This window comes from Neodiprion lecontei, chromosome 3 (genome assembly GCF_021901455.1).
Source record: "Neodiprion lecontei isolate iyNeoLeco1 chromosome 3, iyNeoLeco1.1, whole genome shotgun sequence".
NCBI lineage: Eukaryota > Metazoa > Arthropoda > Insecta > Hymenoptera > Diprionidae > Neodiprion > Neodiprion lecontei.
Genome location: NC_060262.1, coordinates 38,674,159 through 38,694,779, shown reverse-complemented (window position 1 = coordinate 38,694,779; position 20,621 = coordinate 38,674,159). Strand labels below are relative to the sequence as shown.

The 20,621-nt window shown below is 38.4% G+C and overlaps 3 protein-coding genes across 6 annotated transcripts in view; 2 read left to right on the top strand and 1 right to left on the bottom strand.

Annotated features, from left to right (window-relative positions):
• The window catches only part of LOC107227521 (A-kinase anchor protein 200), a 103,373-nt gene extending 91,449 nt beyond the window's left edge, over window positions 1-11,924 (top strand). For 2 of the 3 annotated variants that reach the window (XM_046735641.1, XM_046735640.1), the window contains 4 exons: window positions 6,206-6,496; window positions 9,776-9,940; window positions 10,295-10,372; window positions 10,488-11,924. In XM_046735641.1, coding sequence (XP_046591597.1) covers window positions 6,206-6,496; window positions 9,776-9,940; window positions 10,295-10,372; window positions 10,488-10,532 — 579 coding nt within the window. In that variant the 3' untranslated portion in view covers window positions 10,533-11,924. The remainder of the gene's footprint in view (window positions 1-6,205; window positions 6,497-9,775; window positions 9,941-10,294; window positions 10,373-10,487) is intronic. The other variant, XM_046735642.1, reaches the window with a different exon arrangement.
• Window positions 11,372-13,866, bottom strand: LOC107227609 (COMM domain-containing protein 8). The gene is made up of 4 exons (XM_015668807.2): window positions 13,707-13,866; window positions 13,447-13,608; window positions 13,205-13,357; window positions 11,372-13,141 (listed from the first exon to the last, which is right to left on the bottom strand). The coding sequence occupies exons 1-4, from the start codon at window positions 13,770-13,772 to the stop codon at window positions 12,983-12,985; spliced, it is 540 nt and encodes a 179-aa protein (XP_015524293.1). The 5' UTR covers window positions 13,773-13,866; the 3' UTR covers window positions 11,372-12,982.
• A 324-nt stretch (window positions 13,867-14,190) lies between these two features.
• On the top strand, window positions 14,191-17,173 carry LOC107218126 (splicing factor U2af 38 kDa subunit). Of its 2 annotated transcripts, XM_046735643.1 has the most exons (6): window positions 14,191-14,376; window positions 14,493-14,580; window positions 14,656-14,722; window positions 14,816-15,104; window positions 15,886-15,939; window positions 16,476-17,173. In XM_046735643.1, exons 1-6 carry the CDS (start codon window positions 14,333-14,335, stop codon window positions 16,798-16,800), a joined length of 867 nt encoding a protein of 288 aa, XP_046591599.1. In that variant the 5' UTR covers window positions 14,191-14,332; the 3' UTR covers window positions 16,801-17,173. The 2 variants fall into 2 exon arrangements, with proteins under 2 accessions (XP_046591599.1, XP_046591600.1); XM_046735644.1 differs by lacking the exon at window positions 15,886-15,939 and having other exon boundaries at window positions 14,193-14,376.
• The last annotated feature ends 3,448 nt before the right edge of the window (window positions 17,174-20,621 follow it).

The window sequence follows — 20,621 nt, the reverse complement described above, 5'->3', positions numbered from 1 at the left end:
TCGCGACAACGCGACGCATCTTTGTTGAAGATGAGTTAACTCATGACGAGACGGTATTTATAAATACTCCGCAGGATACCGCAAAGATGTCAAATATTGCTTGAAATTTACACAGGATATTATTTCACTGACACAAGTACGCGGTGCAGAAAATATCGGGATCCGATGCTTTTCGCTGTGCAATGTTTGGTACTTTAGTAACAACAGTTTTTGTTCACTTCCGAGTTGTTATCTGTAATAGGATAAGAATAAACATTGTGTCAAACGATCAGGATTCTAATTAAAACTGCTTAATTTTCCACTTTTGTTTTAGATTCGTTCATTTCCATTTTTATTTTCTTATACCTGCCTTTATAAGGATACGCGTGATATTCGGCAATGAGATTTTGACATCTGACTCATGATTGTCTCCCGAAACACGTCGGCGTGTACGATTTTGGATTGTACAAGCAAAATCCACGTCATCATTCAAGTCGGAGGCGTGTATGAGTTTTTTTTTTTTTTTTTTCTAAAGATAGAAGCAAATTTTGATTCTTTTTTTTCTTCGTTGCTCTTCCCGTTTTCTCGTTGTTCTTGGGCGTCGCTTACACGCGAAATTGTCATCTCGTTGCCGATAATTTTTCCGTTGCCGGTGTCTAGCCTCGGTAAGACGATCACACTCGTTAAGTTTAAGCACGAGGACCGAGGAGCAACGGCTAGTGTAAAAATAGCGTGGAAAGTTCGCGAGTAAAAGCATCGAGACTACAGAGAGTGTGTTGCGAGTCCACCTCGTGAAGCTTTTCGTGAACTCTCTCTCTCTCGCTCCTTCCTAATGCCAAACTCGAGCTGAAATAGACTCGACACCATACGCGGTGTAGCGATATTCATGGGGTAATATTCGGGGTGATGCCCGTGGCTCTCCTTTGTCATTAATATGAACGAAAATAGTGTGTAGCCCCAACGGGCGTAAAGGCTCTAGATGTCGGTATGACGGGGAATGAACGGAAGTGGAATTTTTATCGTCCTCCCTATAACGGAACGGATAACTCTCGGAAAACGTTCTCTATCCGCCCACACGATTCTCTGTTTAAAATTTTTAAATTGATGTATTTCCTGGCGCAGAGCAACGATCAAAATAACTTTGGGGGGGGGGGGGGGGGGCAAAAAAGAAAAGTCTGTACTAAAACTGGCAAAAGCTTGCAGAAGGTGGCGAAAAACTGTTGGAAAAAAAAAGAAGAAAACAAAAAGGAGTAGACGGAAATAAATGAGAAAATTGCCGTTCGTGATGATATTGTAGAGGAACAAACTATTCGTTGTTTCTTTGTTTTTTTTATGTTTTTTATTTTTTATTTTAATGGAACAATTAAAAACAAAAAGAAACAAATTAATACCAAATCTACTTCATGTAACACGTGTTTTAGGTAATTAATTTCCTCGGATTGTTATCGCGTATCCTTATAACCATTAATTTTCCGTCTTTAACGGTGCGTGGGGTGTGCGATATGGCGAATAGGGAAACAGTATCCATGCGTCGTCAGCTAGAGAAGATTTCCCTTGATCCGGTGGTTAAATATTAAGGCAGACGTTAGTTGGTAGGATAATTAATCGTTGGAGTGTTAGGAGGGATTTCTGCACAGAAGATCTTGATGAAGTAACGACCGTTTCGACTATGACTATGACGAAAGCGACACGTGGCGTAAAACTTTATTTCATTACCGATAAGACACGCCTCGATGTAAGCTAAATATTGCGTGCCGCACGATTCGGTGGGAGAATTTTTCTTTTTTTTTTTTCCTTTTCCTTACCCACCAGATATAAAAGCTTTTGCCTGTTATGTTATACCCTTTCACGCTTATATGGCATTCAATCAACCCCTCGTCGATTAAGCATGATTTAACGATTACGAAACTTCGGGAAATAACGTGGAAAGAAGAAAAGAAAGGAAAGTAGCAGAGGAGGAATAAAATCGATCAAGTCCGGTATTCGGGTGAACTTGTATACGTCTCGGAAAAAGCCTGATTTATGGAAGAATGTTAAAATTTACTAGATATTTCAATTCTGTACAGTCTGAATTATCGCTGCTGATCGACACGTTTATTACTAATTGGATCTTCAATTGGTGCAGATTAGAATTTGTCATTAAGTTTCTTAAAGTAAGCTTTTTTCGTATCGTATATTGAACGGAAAATTTGACATTGACGTTGCAAGGTAACATTACGTGAAAATTGAGAAACATTCGTCTCTTATTGTAAAATCATTTAGCGAAGCTGCGCTGGGTAATGCCAAATGTTTCAACTCTTTGCTAATTTCGTTTACGTAATTCTATTATCACTTTGTTTACGTGCTAAAGGCACGTCTGTTACGTAACCGTCGTGCAAGCTCATAACAATGTTATTTTAACATATTTTCATTGAAATTTAATCGTACTATTCGCACATCTGCAGAATATTTATATACTTATTGTTAGACATACCTTACATGTATATATATATATATAGTATATGCTTGAAACGACAAACGTTGCGGCATGTTTGCAGTCCGTTGAAGCTTGCTGAAATGTTTCTTTGTGACAAAGAATTTTACTACACAACCGTGGCATTAAGGCAGATATGTACACGTGCGTCTATATATAGATGTATACACAAGTCGAGTTTGCCGCAGCTTTGGCACACCTTAGAAAAACTGGCTAATTATTTTTACCATTTATAATCTGTTTGTAGATTTCTACGATGATGGGAAATTTGAAAGAAAGTTGGTACAAGGTGTGACCCAATTCTTCAGAAATCAGGCGTGATAACCATACACGTTTGTTTAGTTGAGTTACGTGTAGATACATTTCTTTCTTTTTTTTTTGGTTTTCCATCATTATAAATTGCCAACTTTCATTGCGTAATAATTTTAGCTAAAATAGTACATGAATCAGGAAGTTGTTCGGGACAATTTTCAAAACTTATACGTTGAGTCTGTTGACTTCCCCTCCGTTCTTGGAAGATGTTATGTACTGATGCATTTTTAACGTACATCGAAGATACGGGGGTTGTAATATTTCACGGTCGATAAGTTTCACTGCGAACGCTTTGTTTTCCTATACTACAGAATAAAACATAAAAACGACATGTAGACGGCTGTGAAAATTTTATTCTTAAGTGCTGAAATAAAATGGAAAATGCCATCGAGACTCGGTATATTTTGTAACGTTATGAGTAAAGAACCCGGAGGATAATATACAAAGGTACAATATCTTGTGCCCGTTCGAGATGTGCAAACCTCGGCATCGTCTATTGGAATACTTGAAGCTGCTTTCAGCATAATACCTCACCAATCTCGCGAACGGGTTTGCCGAATGGCGCAGTTGTAACGTTATATACATATAATATGATATAGGCAGATGGAGACCATTCCATTTCGCTATGTGTCTGACTCGGTGCGAAATATCCTAGACCAGACTGTGTCGTTTAAGCGTGTCTATACCACAGTTCCGAAAAGTCTCACCTCTTTCACGCTTTGGGCAACGTTCCAGAATCTTGGGATTTTTCGCAGAGGCTCGATTAATTTATTGTTAGAATTAAAGATCCGAATGAGAAAGAATTTCGAGAATGAGGAAACTTTTGTGAATGAAAAGTAAACTATCAACGATGGATCAGTGTTATTGTACATCTGGGAGGTTTTTTGTTTTATGTAATAATTATTTGCGGAAATTTATTTGTGCATCATATTCGAGTTCATATCCGGCGAAAGCGTGTAAAGAGCTGTTATCGCAGGTGTCAATGTCTTGCAAATAGGTTGGTTACTTTTTTTTTTTTTTATATACCTCTTTCGCGTTTCACTTACGTTAAGCGTCGTTGTGCAAGATATGCACATCGTATAAGCATTGATGCATGAAATGAAATTGTGCGTCTAACGAAGAGAATTCGTAAATACTAACGAACGTAATGCATTAATCCTTTTACTTTCAACTTATCGATACACGATCTCGCTCTTTCGCATATTTATTCTAATTGCGAGGTTGTTAATTCGACGAGATTATTAGGTATATAGCAGCATAATTTCTTAATTTTTAACAAGGAAGAGATTTAGGGTTTGATAAAGTTTCGCGTGAAAAATGAACACGAGGTTTGTCGACACATTAATATGCTACAGCAAAGCTCCTAGAGACTGTTTTGGAAATATTTGCTAGTCCTTTCGTATTTATATTTTACAGATCGTGCCAATTTTCTAAAACCTAATTTATTTCGGCATATTCAGCTTCCCCGAGATTCGCTCAGGTCTTAAAACACCCTGCCTCGTCGGGCAGTGATCCAGTTTCCAAAATATGTTCCCCCTTGGGTCCGAGCCAACCGAATGAGCTGGGCAGAGTTCTCGAGTTTTTTTATCCCTTCATTTTTATCACCAGGTATTTCCGGATTTTCTTTGGCAACGAAAAATCGGACTGCAACCTTTGCACTTCATTTATTCTTGTCAGTTTGGTTTAATTTGGCTTCATTCTTATACTATCTTCAATAGCGATTCTGAGCCGAGCTCCAGGCGACTCTTCACGCCTGTATAACAATACGTGGATTGTTTTCTGACGCTCAAGAGGAATTGCTCTTTCTTTCTTCTTCTTCTTTTTTTTTTTTTTTTTTTTCTTTTGCAATTCAGGTTTACCTCGTTCGTATACGCGACACGTTTGCCGGGTAAACATGCACTGGATGAAATCTCTTGAGGATTTTCCTCCTTCCTCCGACTATCCCCCCCCCCCCCCCCTCGTCTTTGCCTTATACGCGTCAGAAATTCGATATTGGAACATCGGATGCGACGCGATTGAATTTCGAACGATATTCTATCGCTAAGCTTTGTCTTTCAATTTTCGTATTGACTTCACTGTACGAGCATGTCTCGAATGAAAAAAACTGCGCAGCGACGATGATTAGCGTGAAAATTGTAGCATGTGGCGAGGCTGTTTAACAATCTGGAACAATACGCATAGCTCAAGTGGAGATGCCTTGATGATATTACGCAAGAATTTACAAGCGGTTAATTACGCGGTAAGGAAGCAGATTAAATTTCTCGGTATTTAATGAAGTAATCTGCGTTCTGTGAGTTAAGTAGGTACGTGTTTAGAGTCAGTTGGAATGTAGGAAATAAGAATTCCGAGTAGAAAGTGTCATGTTTTGCTAAATTATATTATACTCCTCCTCCCTCTTTCGTCATCTTGTTATTGCAAAATGAGCATCATTTATGTTGTATGCACGTCCGCAAATGCAAAGCAAATTACTACAAACTTAATTGAAATTCATAACGTTCGCCAAGTCTTGTGAATCTTCTTTCAGAGTATAATCGAAAACTACTCGTAACTTCTCAATGGTTTTCTATTCCTGCAATCCATAAACTCTATACCGATATCATGACTACTATTTGATTACTCGTTAGTCGGTTCTAAAATTCCAAGTCGGAACTTTAGCAATATCTTTCCGGATTCGATCAACTAATTTCTCATTTCAGTACAAGACATAATTTTGTTCCCATTGGGGGATGTCGATAGTGAGACAAATTTCACTAAGGGTTCTTACGTGAAATTGGAAGTCTTTATTCAAATTTAAACGGACATTATCTTTTAGTAATTGGCCATTGGTCTGGCAATAAATCCTCTAACACCGCCGTTAATATGGTAGGAATAATCGCCAATAACCCCCCATCTCCCTTATTTCCTGTATTCTTCTTAGTTCGATCAACTTCTGAAGTGCTTTTTTTCATGACATTTGAATGCACCCATTGCACGGTGACACGGTGACACTGTTGGTCCTCATTTGAGATTGGGGCGCTACGTGGCTGTAACCTTGCACTTTTCTGACCAATATCCCTCATCAATTGCTTCCCCAAATCACCCTCGTGAAAAATCCCTCACGTGCCGTTCGCCTCTTATCTTATATATATTCACACATCAAGCCTGGCAATGGTTCTACTTTCGTTTCGAGCACTCACTCGTTGGATAGAAAAACTCTTGGATCTCGAATGTTGCAGAAAAATATGACCGACATTTTCAACGTGATGTATATTCGCTTAGTGTGGAACTAATTCTGTATGGATAACGTCACGAGAGGCAGTCGCTTGTCGCGCCAAGTACATATTATTGTTTTCAAATTCTTGCCTGTAGAGGATGTTTAAACGCGACGCGTTGTCATTATGTTTGCTAAAAATTCTCTGTTTTCTCCGGCAAATTATTTGATGTTTCGAATTTTTATTGCAGGGTGGCGAAGAAGCAGAGGTCGCAGCGCCAGTTGAGGAGAGTCCTGCCGAAGAGAAGACTGAAGTCAGCAGCCCAACAGTAGAATCAACACCGGCGGTGGCACCTGCACCTGTCAAGGAGGAAGAAAAGGCTGCCCCTGCCTCTCCTACCCCCGTTGAAGAAAAGAAAGAGGAACCCACTCCTGCCCCCACTCCCGTCCCTGTCGAGGAAAAGAAAGAGGAAATTGAAAAAGTCGAGCCTGTGGTGGTCGCTGATAAAGTTGAGGTCAGTCCAGTGCAGGCCATACCTGTGGTAGGAGTCGCTCAAGCTCAGCCAGTCACGACGCCGTCTATCATTGAGAGGAAAACCAGTGAGGACCTCCCACCCCCGCTTCCTTCCAGTCCTCCGCCAACCCCCATTGACCCATCCCCCCTGCAGCAGGCTCAGCACGCTGCTGCTAATGCATCGGCACTTGCCGAAGCATTGAAGGTGCCTGCCGAGGCTGCTAGTATGGCATCACAGATCGCTAAAGAGCAAGTTGAACATGCCAAGTCACTTGCCGAGTCGAAAACGACTGTTGTTACAGAGTCTAATATTGTAGAGGCTAAACTCACATCCGAATCTCATCCTGTTACGGTCAGTCGGCCGGTTACCGAGGTACCCGACAGTCTTAAAGAAACTGAAATTTCACCCGTTGTAGACGAGGACCAAAGTCTTCCTGTAGCTTCCTGTAGCCAAATTGTAGCCGAAGTTGTCAAATCTATCGAATCAGAAGTTATTCCAGGCCAAGCCGTTTCAGATGTTTTTATCGAACAAGTCGATAATTCATTGGGTTCTGACGAAAAGGTCGACGTTTGTTTAAAAAGTTTGGAAACACAAGAAATAGTTGTAAACGGTGTATCTGGTCTCCATTCGCTGTCATGGGAGAGTCTCACTTCACCAGCGAAAGATGCACCCGACACTGAGAAAATTGAAGCGTCAGTTGTGCCTGATAATGATGTAATTTACGACCAATCTTTCTTCGTTATTCAATCGGAAGAAGGTCCGTTGCCGTTATCTGAGGAATCTTTAGTCGAAGCCAGGCCAGCTCATGTAGTTTCCGAGGACGATTTTACCCAGTCGGTTATCAAGGCAGTCGAGACGATCGATTTGCTGGAAAGTGAAAGAAAGTCTGAAACCATTGACGTTGTGTTGGAAACTGATAAAGTTCTGTTAAATGAATCTGATTCAAACGTATTGCTGGCAGAAAGTGTGGAAACGAATTCTACTGACATTAAAAGCAGCGACGCAATCCAGACAGAAAGTGTATCAGTTGTTCCAACGATGAACGGTTTGGTCAATGAAATTGTACCACCCTTGCCAGAATCGCCAATTCCCAGTTTACAGAAGTCTCAAGGTATGGGTGAATTGCTGTCAGAAAAGATTGATAAGTCGATGAATCTTCTGACGGGTGGATCTTTCGTTTCGCCTAAAACTATGATGAACGACCTTTCTGGGCATTTGGATTCTGAGGATGTTTTTGACCCGATTGAGGAATTGAGAGCTTGTCACATGTCGGCTGAAGGCCTTGTTAGTCCTTTTAAAGACACTTTGCAAGAACTATCCAGTTCTGTAACGGATACTTTAAACCTTTCCGAATCTTCTCCTCCTCTTGTGAAACTTGCAAGCCCAATAAACGAAGTATTGCCAGAATTCTTAAGCTGTCCTAAGCTAGTCAAAGAAATTTCCAGCACACCAGACGATTTTCCAGTCCCTCCTAACGAATTCGATGCCTCTGATGACCCTGTCGTGATTTGTCCCACACCAACCAAAAACTTATCCAATCCTATGCAAGATATTTCCGAACTGACTATCGAAAATGGCAGCCCCACCGAAGAACCTTTGTCTCCAAAAATCCCAGCGGAGAAAGTTGTGTCGTCTTCTCCCAGCTGTCCCAGTCCTACGAATATTCTGATATCACCAAAAGAGTCTTCACATTTTCAATTAAATGATAAGGAGAGCAATCAAGAATTTGAATTGGAGTCGCTATCACAAAGCCTTAATTCATACAATGATTCGGATGTTCAATTGAAGGAGAGATTAGCTGAATCGGAGGGAATGAACGGATTGGAAAATTCACCCAGTTGCCCATTGTTGAAAGCTGTACCAACCGCTGTGCCGGAAAACGCCCAGGTGACTAACATGCACATCCCTGGCATGATCAAACGCGCCAAATATTGGTGAAAAAAATTAAAAAAAAAAAAAAAAACCAAACCAAATTTCACTATTTGATTGACAACTGTCTCTGTGTGCGCTCCAACACTCTGTGATAGCCTGAAGTATTTCATCCTTGATTCCCAATTGTATACGTTCCCCCACATCATCATCCCGTATCGATAGAACTTAACATATTACATCCACCTGTCATTGTACTTGCCGAAGATCGCATTCGCAATTTCTGTCATGTAGAGCTCGTTGTGGGGTTCAGCATGACATTCTTAGGCAACTTATTAATATTTATATCGAATAGCATGATGCAAGATACACAGAGCAGCATTTATCGGCTTTGAACTCTCTTTCCCTTGTTTGTTGGATTTCCCTTGAAAAAACCAAACGAAATAGTATTTGTACGTGTCTATAAAAACAAGGTATCAGCCACAGCATTATGGAATCAAAGAATTCTTTTTTAAGAATTCTCGTCGTTTGTTACCCATAAATTTTAATCGACGCCTGTGCTCTTGGCAATCTGTCTCCTATCTCACTCTCCAGCGACATTCGCCTGCCATTAGTATCTGTGTGTTATAATATGGTTACGAAAATCTTTTACCTTTCTACGACACAAAATTATTAACAATCTCTAATACTATGTCCCAAAATTCCCGAACCCATGTGTTGTTTGCCTCTTGGTTTTCTTGAAACATTAACATAATTTTATTGCAACTCAAAATAAAGTCAGAGCCACGTAGATTGGCTTTGAAAAATAGAAGCAAAATTGATGCCTGTAATAATGATAAAATAGTGGAGGAAGTGTTCTTCGGAAAAAGAAAACATTGTTATGAATAACACACTGTTAAATAATTTGAATTCTAGAAAACAAACTCATTGATAGACGTAGTTGAGCTGAAAAATTTACTATTAGTTAGTAAAATCTAGAAATTGATAATTAATCAAACAAATTTTCAACGTTCTCACTTTGTAGCCTTGTTTAACGTCGCGTCTGTAGTAGAATATGTGTTACATGGTATGCTGCGCATGTGAATTGTCTTGCCTGGGGACTTATATAATATTATCATTGCATGAAGTTATCGAAATTTTTATACTTGTCATTCGACCGGATCAATTATTTAATAACATCCATTTGGCGTAGTAAGATATTTATTCTACACATAAGGTGAAGCATTTAAAGCAACCGGTCTAATTCAAAATAATGGAAGTAAATATTTTGCATCAATAATTCACACTTATTTGATGCGTATTATCGAAAATGCACAATTTAATCAATGAAGTATCATTTAGATTTACGTAATTAGTACAGAGGGAACTTGGGTGTATGTACAATTTAAGTGGAAATATTATTCGAAGCTTTTGTCTGATGAGGGATTCATTTCACAGAAAATTGCCGAGCCTGAAGCGCCTGCTGAAAACCCAGCTGAAGTTAGCGCAACAGAGAGTGTGACTGAAGCTCCGGCTAGTCCTGCTCCACCTGTACCAGCAGAGCTGCCAGTGCTTCCGCCATCGGAGCCCGCTCTCACCGAAGATGTAGCCTCTGTGACCAAGGTAATCAATAAAGATATTTTTCAAATGTTCAAACTACAGTCAGAATTCAATAGAGAAAAAAGACTACAGACGCATTGTAGTCAGAATAAAGTTTCGATGAAAGTTTGTTGTAAATCTTGCAAGAATGATGATCGCCAATCGACTATTTATTGCTCGTCGAGTATAGGTAGTTCTGAATTTTATTAATAAATAATCAAGTGAAGACTACAGAGCGAGGGGCCATCTGACTTATATATAATGCATTATTTTCGTTTTATTCTTTACGACGTAGTATAACATTTTTTACAGTTATGTGTTCCTAATCTCCAAAACTTTGGTTGTCAGATTATCAATTATTCATTTTCATCTTTACAGGCTATTGAGGACTTTGAAATCAGCGACAAAGCAGTAGCGGCTGCAGTCAACGAAGCCATCGAGAGCAACAACGCAAACGTGAGTATGAAGTTATAGTAACAATAAATTTGGATCAACTTGTGAATTGAATTGAAGAAAAGTTTTGCGCAGTAAATTAGTAATTTTTTCATCATCGTTCTTCTTAATGTTACAGGAAATTGTCAATGATTCACTCCACCAGAAGGTTATCACGGAATAAGCAGCGTTAAACCGAATTGTATTTGGGAAGAAGAAAGTTTTTTTTTCTCGTTAAAACCAAAAAAGTATATTATATATATATACATACACACATATATATATATATGTATACATATATTTGGACCATTCCTGCAACTAAACAGAAAATAACGTTCTTTTATTACGAGCAGCAGAAAGAAAAGCGCGATTGTTAAATGAAACATTGTGAGAGCATACAGACTTTATAGTAGACCCATTAATTATTAACTGTTTGATAGGAAAAAATCTTTGGAAAAACACAAGTGGAAAATGGATAAATAATTTAGTAATTGGAAAGAAAGTAGTAATCTAATTAATTGGTTTTCATAAATGAAAAAAAATATATATCAGTCACCGAAATTCGCGCTCGAGCGATATACACTTCTTCATAAAATAAGTGGATGAACGAGATAGATGATGGCGTTTTATCTTTGGGCAGTGCCCATCGCAGGTGACAATTTTCCTGCCATGTAGAAATTTTAAAGTGTCATTAATTATTAATTAAGCCCAAGAAAATATTGAAAGAATTTGAAAGGCCTACTGTGCGTTCTAAGTGAATTGGAGTGAGATAGATGGAACTCTATCTTGGGTACTCCGAGGGAAATACTCAAAGGGTAACACCCTATCGACTCAGCACAATGCACCACGTGGAAAAGGAAAGACGAAAGAAAACTCAAGAAAAAACTACAATACCACAACCACCATTAACCACAACGCAACACAGCGTAGCATGAATATGAAAGTTAGTTTCACATCGGAAACCGTGCATAAGTTTAATTATTTTCCTCGTATTTTTGTTTGTCGGTTTTTTTTTTTTTTTTAAACTACAATGTTTTTGTATTTATACTATTTGAGATGTTTTAAGTTGTAATAAAGAGCTGCACACACGTACACACACATAAACATGCACACTCACGCATAACTTACATACGGAAAACGAGAATAACACGGTACATAAATGGAGTAAATATACAGTAAGATTGAGCAATGTAAGTGATATATAATCTAAAAAAAAAAGAGCCAAGTGTGTCTCGGGATGCTAATTATATCCGTATAAAATACTTGCAAAACCTATCCTAATTTCTATAATAATTATTAAAAGAATATTGCCTAATTACAATTACGATGCCCCGCACATCCACCCAATTATCCCTGAAACACCTTTTACAAATTTTTCATACGATATTTCTACGTTTATACGAATCTCCGGAGGTTGAAGTAAAACTTACTAATTAATTAATTATGAAAGATTTTATTAAGCTCGTAGCGTAGAGAGTATAAACCTAAATGAAATAAAACGAAAAAAAAAAAAAAACTTAAAAAGAATCCATATGTACGCCCCAAAATCAGAATTATTATTCTAAGTGTTAGAGAAGCGTGTGGCCATTGCTCTTGATCGACATTGGTTTTAAAAGATATACCTATTGATAAGCAAGAAGGAAGTAAAATTAAAAATTGTATAGTAAACCCCTACTCTTATGGATTTTAATTATTATCTGTAATAATGGTTACAAACTTACAACGAAATTGAATGTTCTTTCGAAATAAGATTTGACGATAAACCAACAAATCTTTCTATTTAAATTCTTTCGATGCGACTGATCTGCACCAATCAATTATATTAAATCGTAAATCTAAAACGTCCCTGAATCATAATCCCTCGGTATTTTATGTTGCGTTGAAGACGATATATTTTAACGTGGAGTTTCATTCGTGGACGTTTTGGAAAATCGAAATTCAGTTTTCAGTGTCTGATCCGCAGTTATAATAATAACTAAACTATTCAACATTTATCTATAACAAACCTATAATAAACTGTGAAATAAGTGTATCTATTCTCTATAATTTCCGACTGCCTCATGATCCTCTTAAACTGTCCTATAAAACGCATTATGCTCTCCTATATCAGCCGACTTGAGTGAACATACTTACTGCGATAAGGTACAACGGGGAAAAAAAAATCTGGCGCTCATAATAGATATTTATATATACACAGTTCGCATAGTAAAGCACTTTAGAGTTCTATAAACAGATGATTACTTGTTCATCAATCTTACGACAACTCAAATTATTTGTATAAATTGGGTGTAAATATTACATATACGGTACAATTGAATTGTCCAGGAAAACGTTTGGTTTTCTCATTATTCTGTAATTATGCTTTAGGGTCAATGTTGCTTCATGTAATTTATGTCAAAATCAAGATTTTTAGTATTCTCATTCTAGGAGGTACCTACTTTATGTGTGCAGTATAACATTTTCGACATAAGGTTTTAATACTACAATACTTGAGTTTTCAATACCTAAAAATAGTATAACTTATGGGTATGATAGAAATAATTAATACGGTGGAATAGAATAAGATTATCCAAGCGTAAGCATATCTTTATTCTGAACGCTATTATAATTTCGGTATAATAACAGTTTTTCAAATCAGCCTCCCACTTCCTCCAACGCATTTATCAACATGTCGAGTTCATCTCTGTTCAACTCAAGATCGAGGATTTGCTGACTCTTGCTATCTTCGATGATAAGATCCAACTGCAGAAGAGGTTCTTTCAACGTGGCGAGTTTGCTTGATCCCATAATCCACTAAAAGGGGTAATTATTGAATTTTATCAGCTGACTTATACAATTATTTCTCTATTCAAGTACCTTTAATCTCCAGTCAAAGTCGAGCAACGTCGTTCCATTTTTGATTGAATGCTCCCTCAATAGCGCCTTAACCAGATGCTCTCTTCGTATATTTACACATGTGCGTATCGCAAGTTGTAATTCGGCAGGCGTTTCAACATATCGATGTGGCATCTGTCGCGTAAATGATTACGAAAAAAATGTTGAATAAAAAAAGTCCAAGATACTTAGAATAAATGAATGAATGATTGTTGATAAATTACCCTTTCATTTTCAAGATACAGCACTGCCGGATTTCTTAACAAATCGAAAATAACCTGACGGGCTATTTTGTACTCATTCTCGGTCCATTCAACGCTGTTTGTAAACTGTTGAAACGTCACTCGTTTCCGCCCGCATATTTCGTCGACACAGGCGTGAAGGAACTAGAAATCGAAGATGGGAATGGTGATGGACCTAACGTTCAAACGATACGGATTTAGTTTAGAATTAATAGCTTAGATCTTTATATTCACACACATACCTGGTTCATAACATCGCTATTTACTTTTGTAAATATATTTTGTAACAATTCAGTTTCATCCTCCATTTCGGAATGGCTTCAATGATCCAGTCACAAATGATCACTCTGTCGGTTCTTAAAACTGCCGTTGTTAAATTTGTAGCGCAGTAGCCTGCTTTCGGGTCTATGGGTCGAACAGCTCCGATAGTACAGCAATGTTGCCACTCTGAGGAAAAAATCACTATAGTTAAGTATAATTTTGATTGGAGGGATAGACAATTTGGTATTGGGATTACAATTTCTTCGACAAAGTTGTGCAATAAAATGAGTCCTATATAATATGAAAAATATTTGTATTGATTATATTGATTTGTTATTCATTGGATCGTACATTCTGGACCTGAGATTTGAATTTTAGCGCTACATTCGACATTAGTTATGTCACTGATATTCTAGAGGGCGCAGAGATTCGTATACGGAAAATTACATTGCTGCCTTATGCCAGGTTCCACTCACCGCTACACTCTTTGTTCTGGAGCGTGTCGCGGGAGGATGGTCTCCGTCGGTTTTGTTCTGACGTGTATTAATTAACTGTTTATCGTTCGACGGTTTTCAATTTGGAGTCCAATAGTAAATAGAGGCGAACCATGGCGGAGTATCTCGCGTCCATTTTCGGTACCGAGAAAGACAAGTAAGTGAATTTAAGTTCGTCAAACTCTTCTGTATTCTGTGAGAAAAAGAAATTATACATAATCAGCGTGTGGGCTGTGCGTTCTTGATTAACGGCGTTCCGTTTAACCTTTACAGAGTAAACTGCTCCTTTTATTTTAAAATCGGAGCTTGTCGGCACGGAGATAGGTGCTCACGTATCCACAACAAACCTACGTTCAGCCAGGTAAGCAAATACCTTTTTTGAATTATTGATTTATAACCTCTGATGCACAATTGAAATGTTATTTCTTCTTGACAGACATGCCTGCTTCAAAATCTTTACGTCAATCCGCAGAACTCTGCCAAGAGCGCTGATGGTTCCCATTGTGAGTATTGAATCATAGAAGGATTTAATAATGAATCAGACCTTTGTTAAATTTGTATCATGTTTGTTAAATTAATTTCTTTTTCACGAATAGTGGTAGCTAATGTTTCCGATGAAGAGATGCAGGAGCATTATGACAACTTTTTCGAAGATGTATTTGTCGAGTGTGAAGATAAGTATGGGGAAATAGAAGAGATGAACGTTTGTGATAACCTCGGAGACCATCTTGTTGGTAATGTCTATATCAAGTTTCGGAGAGAAGAAGACGCGGAAAAAGCAGTCAATGATTTAAACAACCGGTGGTTCGGTGGAAGGCCTGTTTATGCCGAACTATCACCCGTGACAGATTTCAGGGAAGCCTGCTGCAGACAGTATGAAATGGGGTAAGCACCAGGGTCTTAATGTACATGTATAAAGATTTTCTTTTAATCATGGATTAATTTCGAGCTACGATTCTATTTCTCAAAGTTAACATTGTATTTGTTCGTACTCTGATGTATGAGTTTTTTTTTCAGGTATTACTAGTTTTACCTATTCGACCTTGATGTGCAGATCGTTGAAATATTTATTTACCGAGTGTCAGATCGATTGTTTTATAAAAGAAACATTCTAGGAATGTTTTAATTCAGCTCACAATCGCACTGAGCAATAAAGTTTAGACTATCTCCATTTCTGGAACTAGATTTAGTAAATTTTATGGAGAATTCTATGTTCAATGCGAAGTCGTTTATGAAAATTGATATTGTGTGGTAGTATTTCTTAAGAAATTATAGTTACAGGTGTGAAATTAAGTCAAAATAGCAATGAATGCTAAATAGGAATTAACGAATTGGTGTGTGAAAGATGGTAATGCGTGCTTGTATTTCGATGAAAATATTCATTTTAGTACATTACAAATTGTGGTCCTTTATCTAAAACAGATTTATGGTGTGTACTTGCATGTGTTTTGGTTCTTTATCTCTTTATCTTGACTAGGATCTACAGTGTTAATGAGAAGTTAATTGACTTTATTTTTCCATGGATATGATGCATAGATGAATCTTGTCGTGATTGCAATATCTGTCGCTTATGCCTTGCCGAGAAAATATCACAAAATGTCTCAATTGTTGTGATCCCTAATTAGGCAATGGAACAGGGCTTAACTAAATCAGTTTTTTCAAACAGATTATCCATTCCAGTCGGTGATGGTGGAGAAATCAAGAATGAATCTGCAATCGGGCAAGTTCAATGGAAGTATTAATTTCCAAAAATTCTTTTTGAACTACTCCAAAAACTCGTAATGTGGAACAGGAAAGTTCTGAATCGTAAACAAGCACACAATGCAACTAGAGACTGCATATATCATGGTTGCATTGCCCAACGCTTTTGAATTCACCTTTTCCTATTAGCGTCGAATTTCCTGTGCGATCAGATTATCCGCATACGTGTTTCGTAGCCATTTATAGTAGCGCAACTTGAAGAGATATAGAACCATCAAAACAATCGTTTTTATGTCCGTAAAAGAAAATCTTTTCCTCACATCAAGGTGGACAAGAAGAACTGTTGTTTCTTTGCATGTGTAGAATGCACTTCAAATTAGATATTGAAATGCATTGCTTATTTCGAAACGTTGATATTTGATTGGTCTCTGGTTTGAAAGTCCGTATATTTTAGTCGATTATTTTCCAAATTGGCAGGCAGAAGAGATAAATTTATTTCAAGATTCTTGGAATTCTTTGGTCGAGTTTCTAAATATTCAATTTTCTTGCTTTCAGAGAATGCACCCGTTCTGGATTTTGCAACTTCATGCATCTGAAACCAATTTCAAGAGAGCTGCGCCGTTATTTGTACAGCCGCAAGAAGGGCGGCAAGGGTGGTGGCGGAGGTGGCGGAGGTGGAGGTGGTGGTGGAGGCGGAGGCGGCGGCGGTGGCGGCGGCGGTGGTGGCGGTGGTGGTCGTTCAAGGTCTCGATCAAAGTCACGAGGCCGTACCGATCGCAAGCGTAGATCTCGCTCTCGCGAGAGAAGATCCAGATCTAAGGATCGTAACCGCAAAGGAAGAGATGATAAAGGTCGCGACGGAAGATCTGGTCGCTATTGATGTATCTCTTTCCTAAATTCAACTGATATTTCACTATCATTCAATTTTCGATGTAACAAAGTTGTCAGAAGCATATTTCAGATCTTTGCAGTAAGTTTCGAGTACTGTGGAAAAGAAACGAGCCTTATCAGTTTTTACAACAGAAAAACAGAGTTGCAGTTACTGAATTAATTATAATGTCGTGATACCAATAAGTTTATCAATATAATAACTGCGTTATAAACGACGTTCACGTGTGGAATAAATATTTTAGCCGTAAAATATCGAAATCTCTCGTAACTAGTATTATTTTGAACGTCATTTTGTGAACTGGTATTTAGTCAGTTATTGTAAAGCAACAGTTTGTAAAACAATAAACAATGCTTGAAATGTACTTGAAATGGTATCGGCTCCAACAAGTAAACCAGTGCAGCATTAGTAAATACTCGAATGGCGTTGGTCCTTTCCTGCCCGATTTTCACTACCATCGAGATTTGACCAAGGGTTGTCCAGGTAGATTGTATGTACCAATAGGGTGTTTCAGAAAAAAATGATTTGCGATTTTCCACCCTGGCACCTCCTGAAAAGTTGGTTTAGGTGAACATAATAAAAAAAAAGGTTCTGGAGAAAGATGAGCGTTCTACGTTATGTGGAAGATGAAATGTCAAATCAGTGTGATCTTCCACATTAGGCTGGAGTTGCGTTTTTGCGATTTTCAGAGCTTGGAAATTTATTTTCTCAGAATCGTTTCGCAGAACTCTTTTTCCGCTAATCGAACCCTCAGGAATGCTAAAAAGTCATCAAAAACAGCGTGGGACCAACAGCAGAGGAAACACGAAGCAAATTTTTCGTTTTTCGGCTGTAACTCTTGATCCGTTGGTCGCAGCGTATTCGGACTGCACGCAATCGATTCCTTTCGCAAAATTACGTCCATATTAGGTATAAATTAATCGATTTCAGTATCTTCCAAAATCCGTCAAAAATTGACTGAAAACATCCAAAGGCCTTGCATTGTTGCGATTTTCAAAGCTCCGTAAATTTTCGTCTCTGAATCCTTTTTGCAGAAGTTTTTTCACCAATTGGGCCCTCAGAAATGGAAAAAAGAACTTAAAAAGAGCGTAGGACCAACAACAGAGGAATTACGAAGGAAATCTTTTGGTTTTCGTCTGTAAGTCTTCATCCGTTGTTCGTAGCGTATTCCATAGAGCCTATCTATGTATAAGCTCTATGAGTAGCTGTTCGAGATATAAGAAAATAATTTCATACGTTATAATTATTCTACTATCGTAATACATGTAATGCATTGAAATGAATCAAGTATTGATATCCTTTTTATCATTGTTTATAGTTCAGGAAAAATAGCTAAAACAAATATTTCACTTTGGGCATAATATTGACGAACTTGTCAAGTCATATTCTTCTTCTCAATCGTCGAAATGCTAAATATTAATTCTTGTCAATTCACAGTTTCTCAAAGTGCTAAGAAGGACGGTTAAAATCTGGTTTTCACAGGACAAATTTTGTAATATTCAGAATTATATACATAACATTATTGAAAGATCAACGGCTGTTTGTCAATAACTGATTTTCAAGGGAAATCATCCGATAGCTTTCAGATTATTACATCCTGTTTCCAACGCAACATTATCCGTAAGAACAATTTTTATCCTGTCGGATGAACACACTACCGGTATCAAAAGATACTCATAGTTATAACCTGCTATTCCGCATGGAAAGAAATTGAAGCCAGTATAGTTAAATCTTGCACTGTTGCACATTTGTTTAATTTCAAGAGATGCGTATTGACTACATTGTTACGTGCTGAAGGTGCGGTTAAAAATGTTGAAAATGCTGTCTAGAAAGAGACAAGTGGTTTGTAGCCACCTACAACAAAAAGCGTACCGAACACGGTAATCGAAAGTAGTATATAGCAAGATGATAACCCGAGAATTTATTTGCACGTATTTATAATTCAACACATACATCACTTTGTCACAAATCATAATCATCCTTATCATCATATATAGTATTAAAGTTCGAAACCAAATTTTGGATGTTTCGGTGTTCGGATATTCAGAAATTGACGTCACCCAAAATTTTTTCTCTCTTGACGTCATCGATCTATAGTAATCGTTGACGACGAAAATCAGCTAACCGAATTTCTCAGTCCGGAAACAACCGCGCAGTAGAGAGGACGTATGAGAATCGCGCTCCGCGGATTTCGAGTAGCAGGTTCTCTACCTCCTGGATCCTGCGCTCCAGGTCCGATACCTGGTGAAACACGACTTCCATGAGAAGCGCTCCATGGTTCCCGCGCTCCAGGTCCGCTACCTGGTGAACCTCGAAATCCAGGACGAGCGCTCCGTGGTTCCTGCGCTCTAGGTCCGCTACCTGGTGAAACACGACTTCCAGGACAAGTGCTCCGTGGTTCCTGCGCTCCAGGCCCGCTACCTGGTGAACCTCGAAATCCAGGACAAGCGCTCCATGGTTCCTGCGCTCCAGGTTGGAGGTGGTGGGCGATGGTGGTTAGGGGTGGTTGCGGGTGATCGAGGTGGACGAGGAGGAGGACGAGAAGGAGGAGGACAAGGAAGACAAGGAGAACGAGGATTTCTGCAAGGTGGGTAAAATATTTTTATAATATTTAATGGCAATTGTAATTATATTCTATCCAAAATTTTTGAAACTTTTCATGTTTACAATAAATTATTTCAATTCATTTTTCGCGCAAGCCCGAATTCGGTAGCTATCAATGAGCTAATAAAATTTGTATAATTTTTTCTAATTTTCTCGAAATCTTCTTGGTCAAATCTGTGAATAAAACAATCATATTAATCCTTACACAATATTTTTCATGTGTTCTAATACTGAAAATATTTATTAGTATTCGAGGTATAACCCGAGGTGGTTAGCGAAGGTTGTTGGAGGTCGTTGGCGGTGGTTGGACGTGAACAGAGGTGGTCGAGGAGGAGGAGGAGGAGGACAAGAAAGATGTGGGGAAGGAGGAAGCGAAGGAGAAGGACGGAGGTCGTCGAAGGTGATTGAAGGTAGGCGGATGGTGGTGGGGTAATGGGTTGGAGGGTTGGTAAGGTGATAGGGTGGTGGGGTGGTGGGGTGAGTGGAAGGCGGAGTAGGGTGGGGTACTCTATCCATCCCACCCTACCCCACCACCCCGCCACCCTATCACCTTACCAACCCACCAACCCATCACCCTCCCCTACCCTACCTTACCCTACCCTACCCTATGCCTTACCCTACCCTACCCTACCCTTCCCGCGCCGATCCTCCTCCTATACTCCTACTTCTACTCCTACTCCTACTCCTGATCCTACTTCTACTCCTACTACTACTTCTACTTCAATCTTACTCCTACTTTTACTACGATCTTACTCCAACTCCTGATCCCACTCCTATTCCTACTCTCACTCTTGAACCTACTCCTGATCCTACTTCTATTCCTACTCCTACTCTTGATCCCAGTCCTCTTCCTACTCCCAATTCTGAATATTAATGTTATGGGATGTATAGACTGCGTGCCGAATTGTATCCCATATCGAAACGAACAATTCTTTTACTGTCATATTATAGCCGATTATAGTAGATAATCTAGTATGTTTCGTAGAAAATTATAAAATTTATAGTATGCATCACGTATTAATCATGAATGAATCACATATATCAATGTCGTACATGGACCGCATATACATTTATACTTCTTGGTCTCTGCATCATTATTACTTCTGATCTATTTTTATTCATGATCTATGTATACATTCTTCTCTCGGGTACCTATACTTTAATTAAATCACTGTTTCGCTACCAATTTTGAAAGATATTTATTCTCA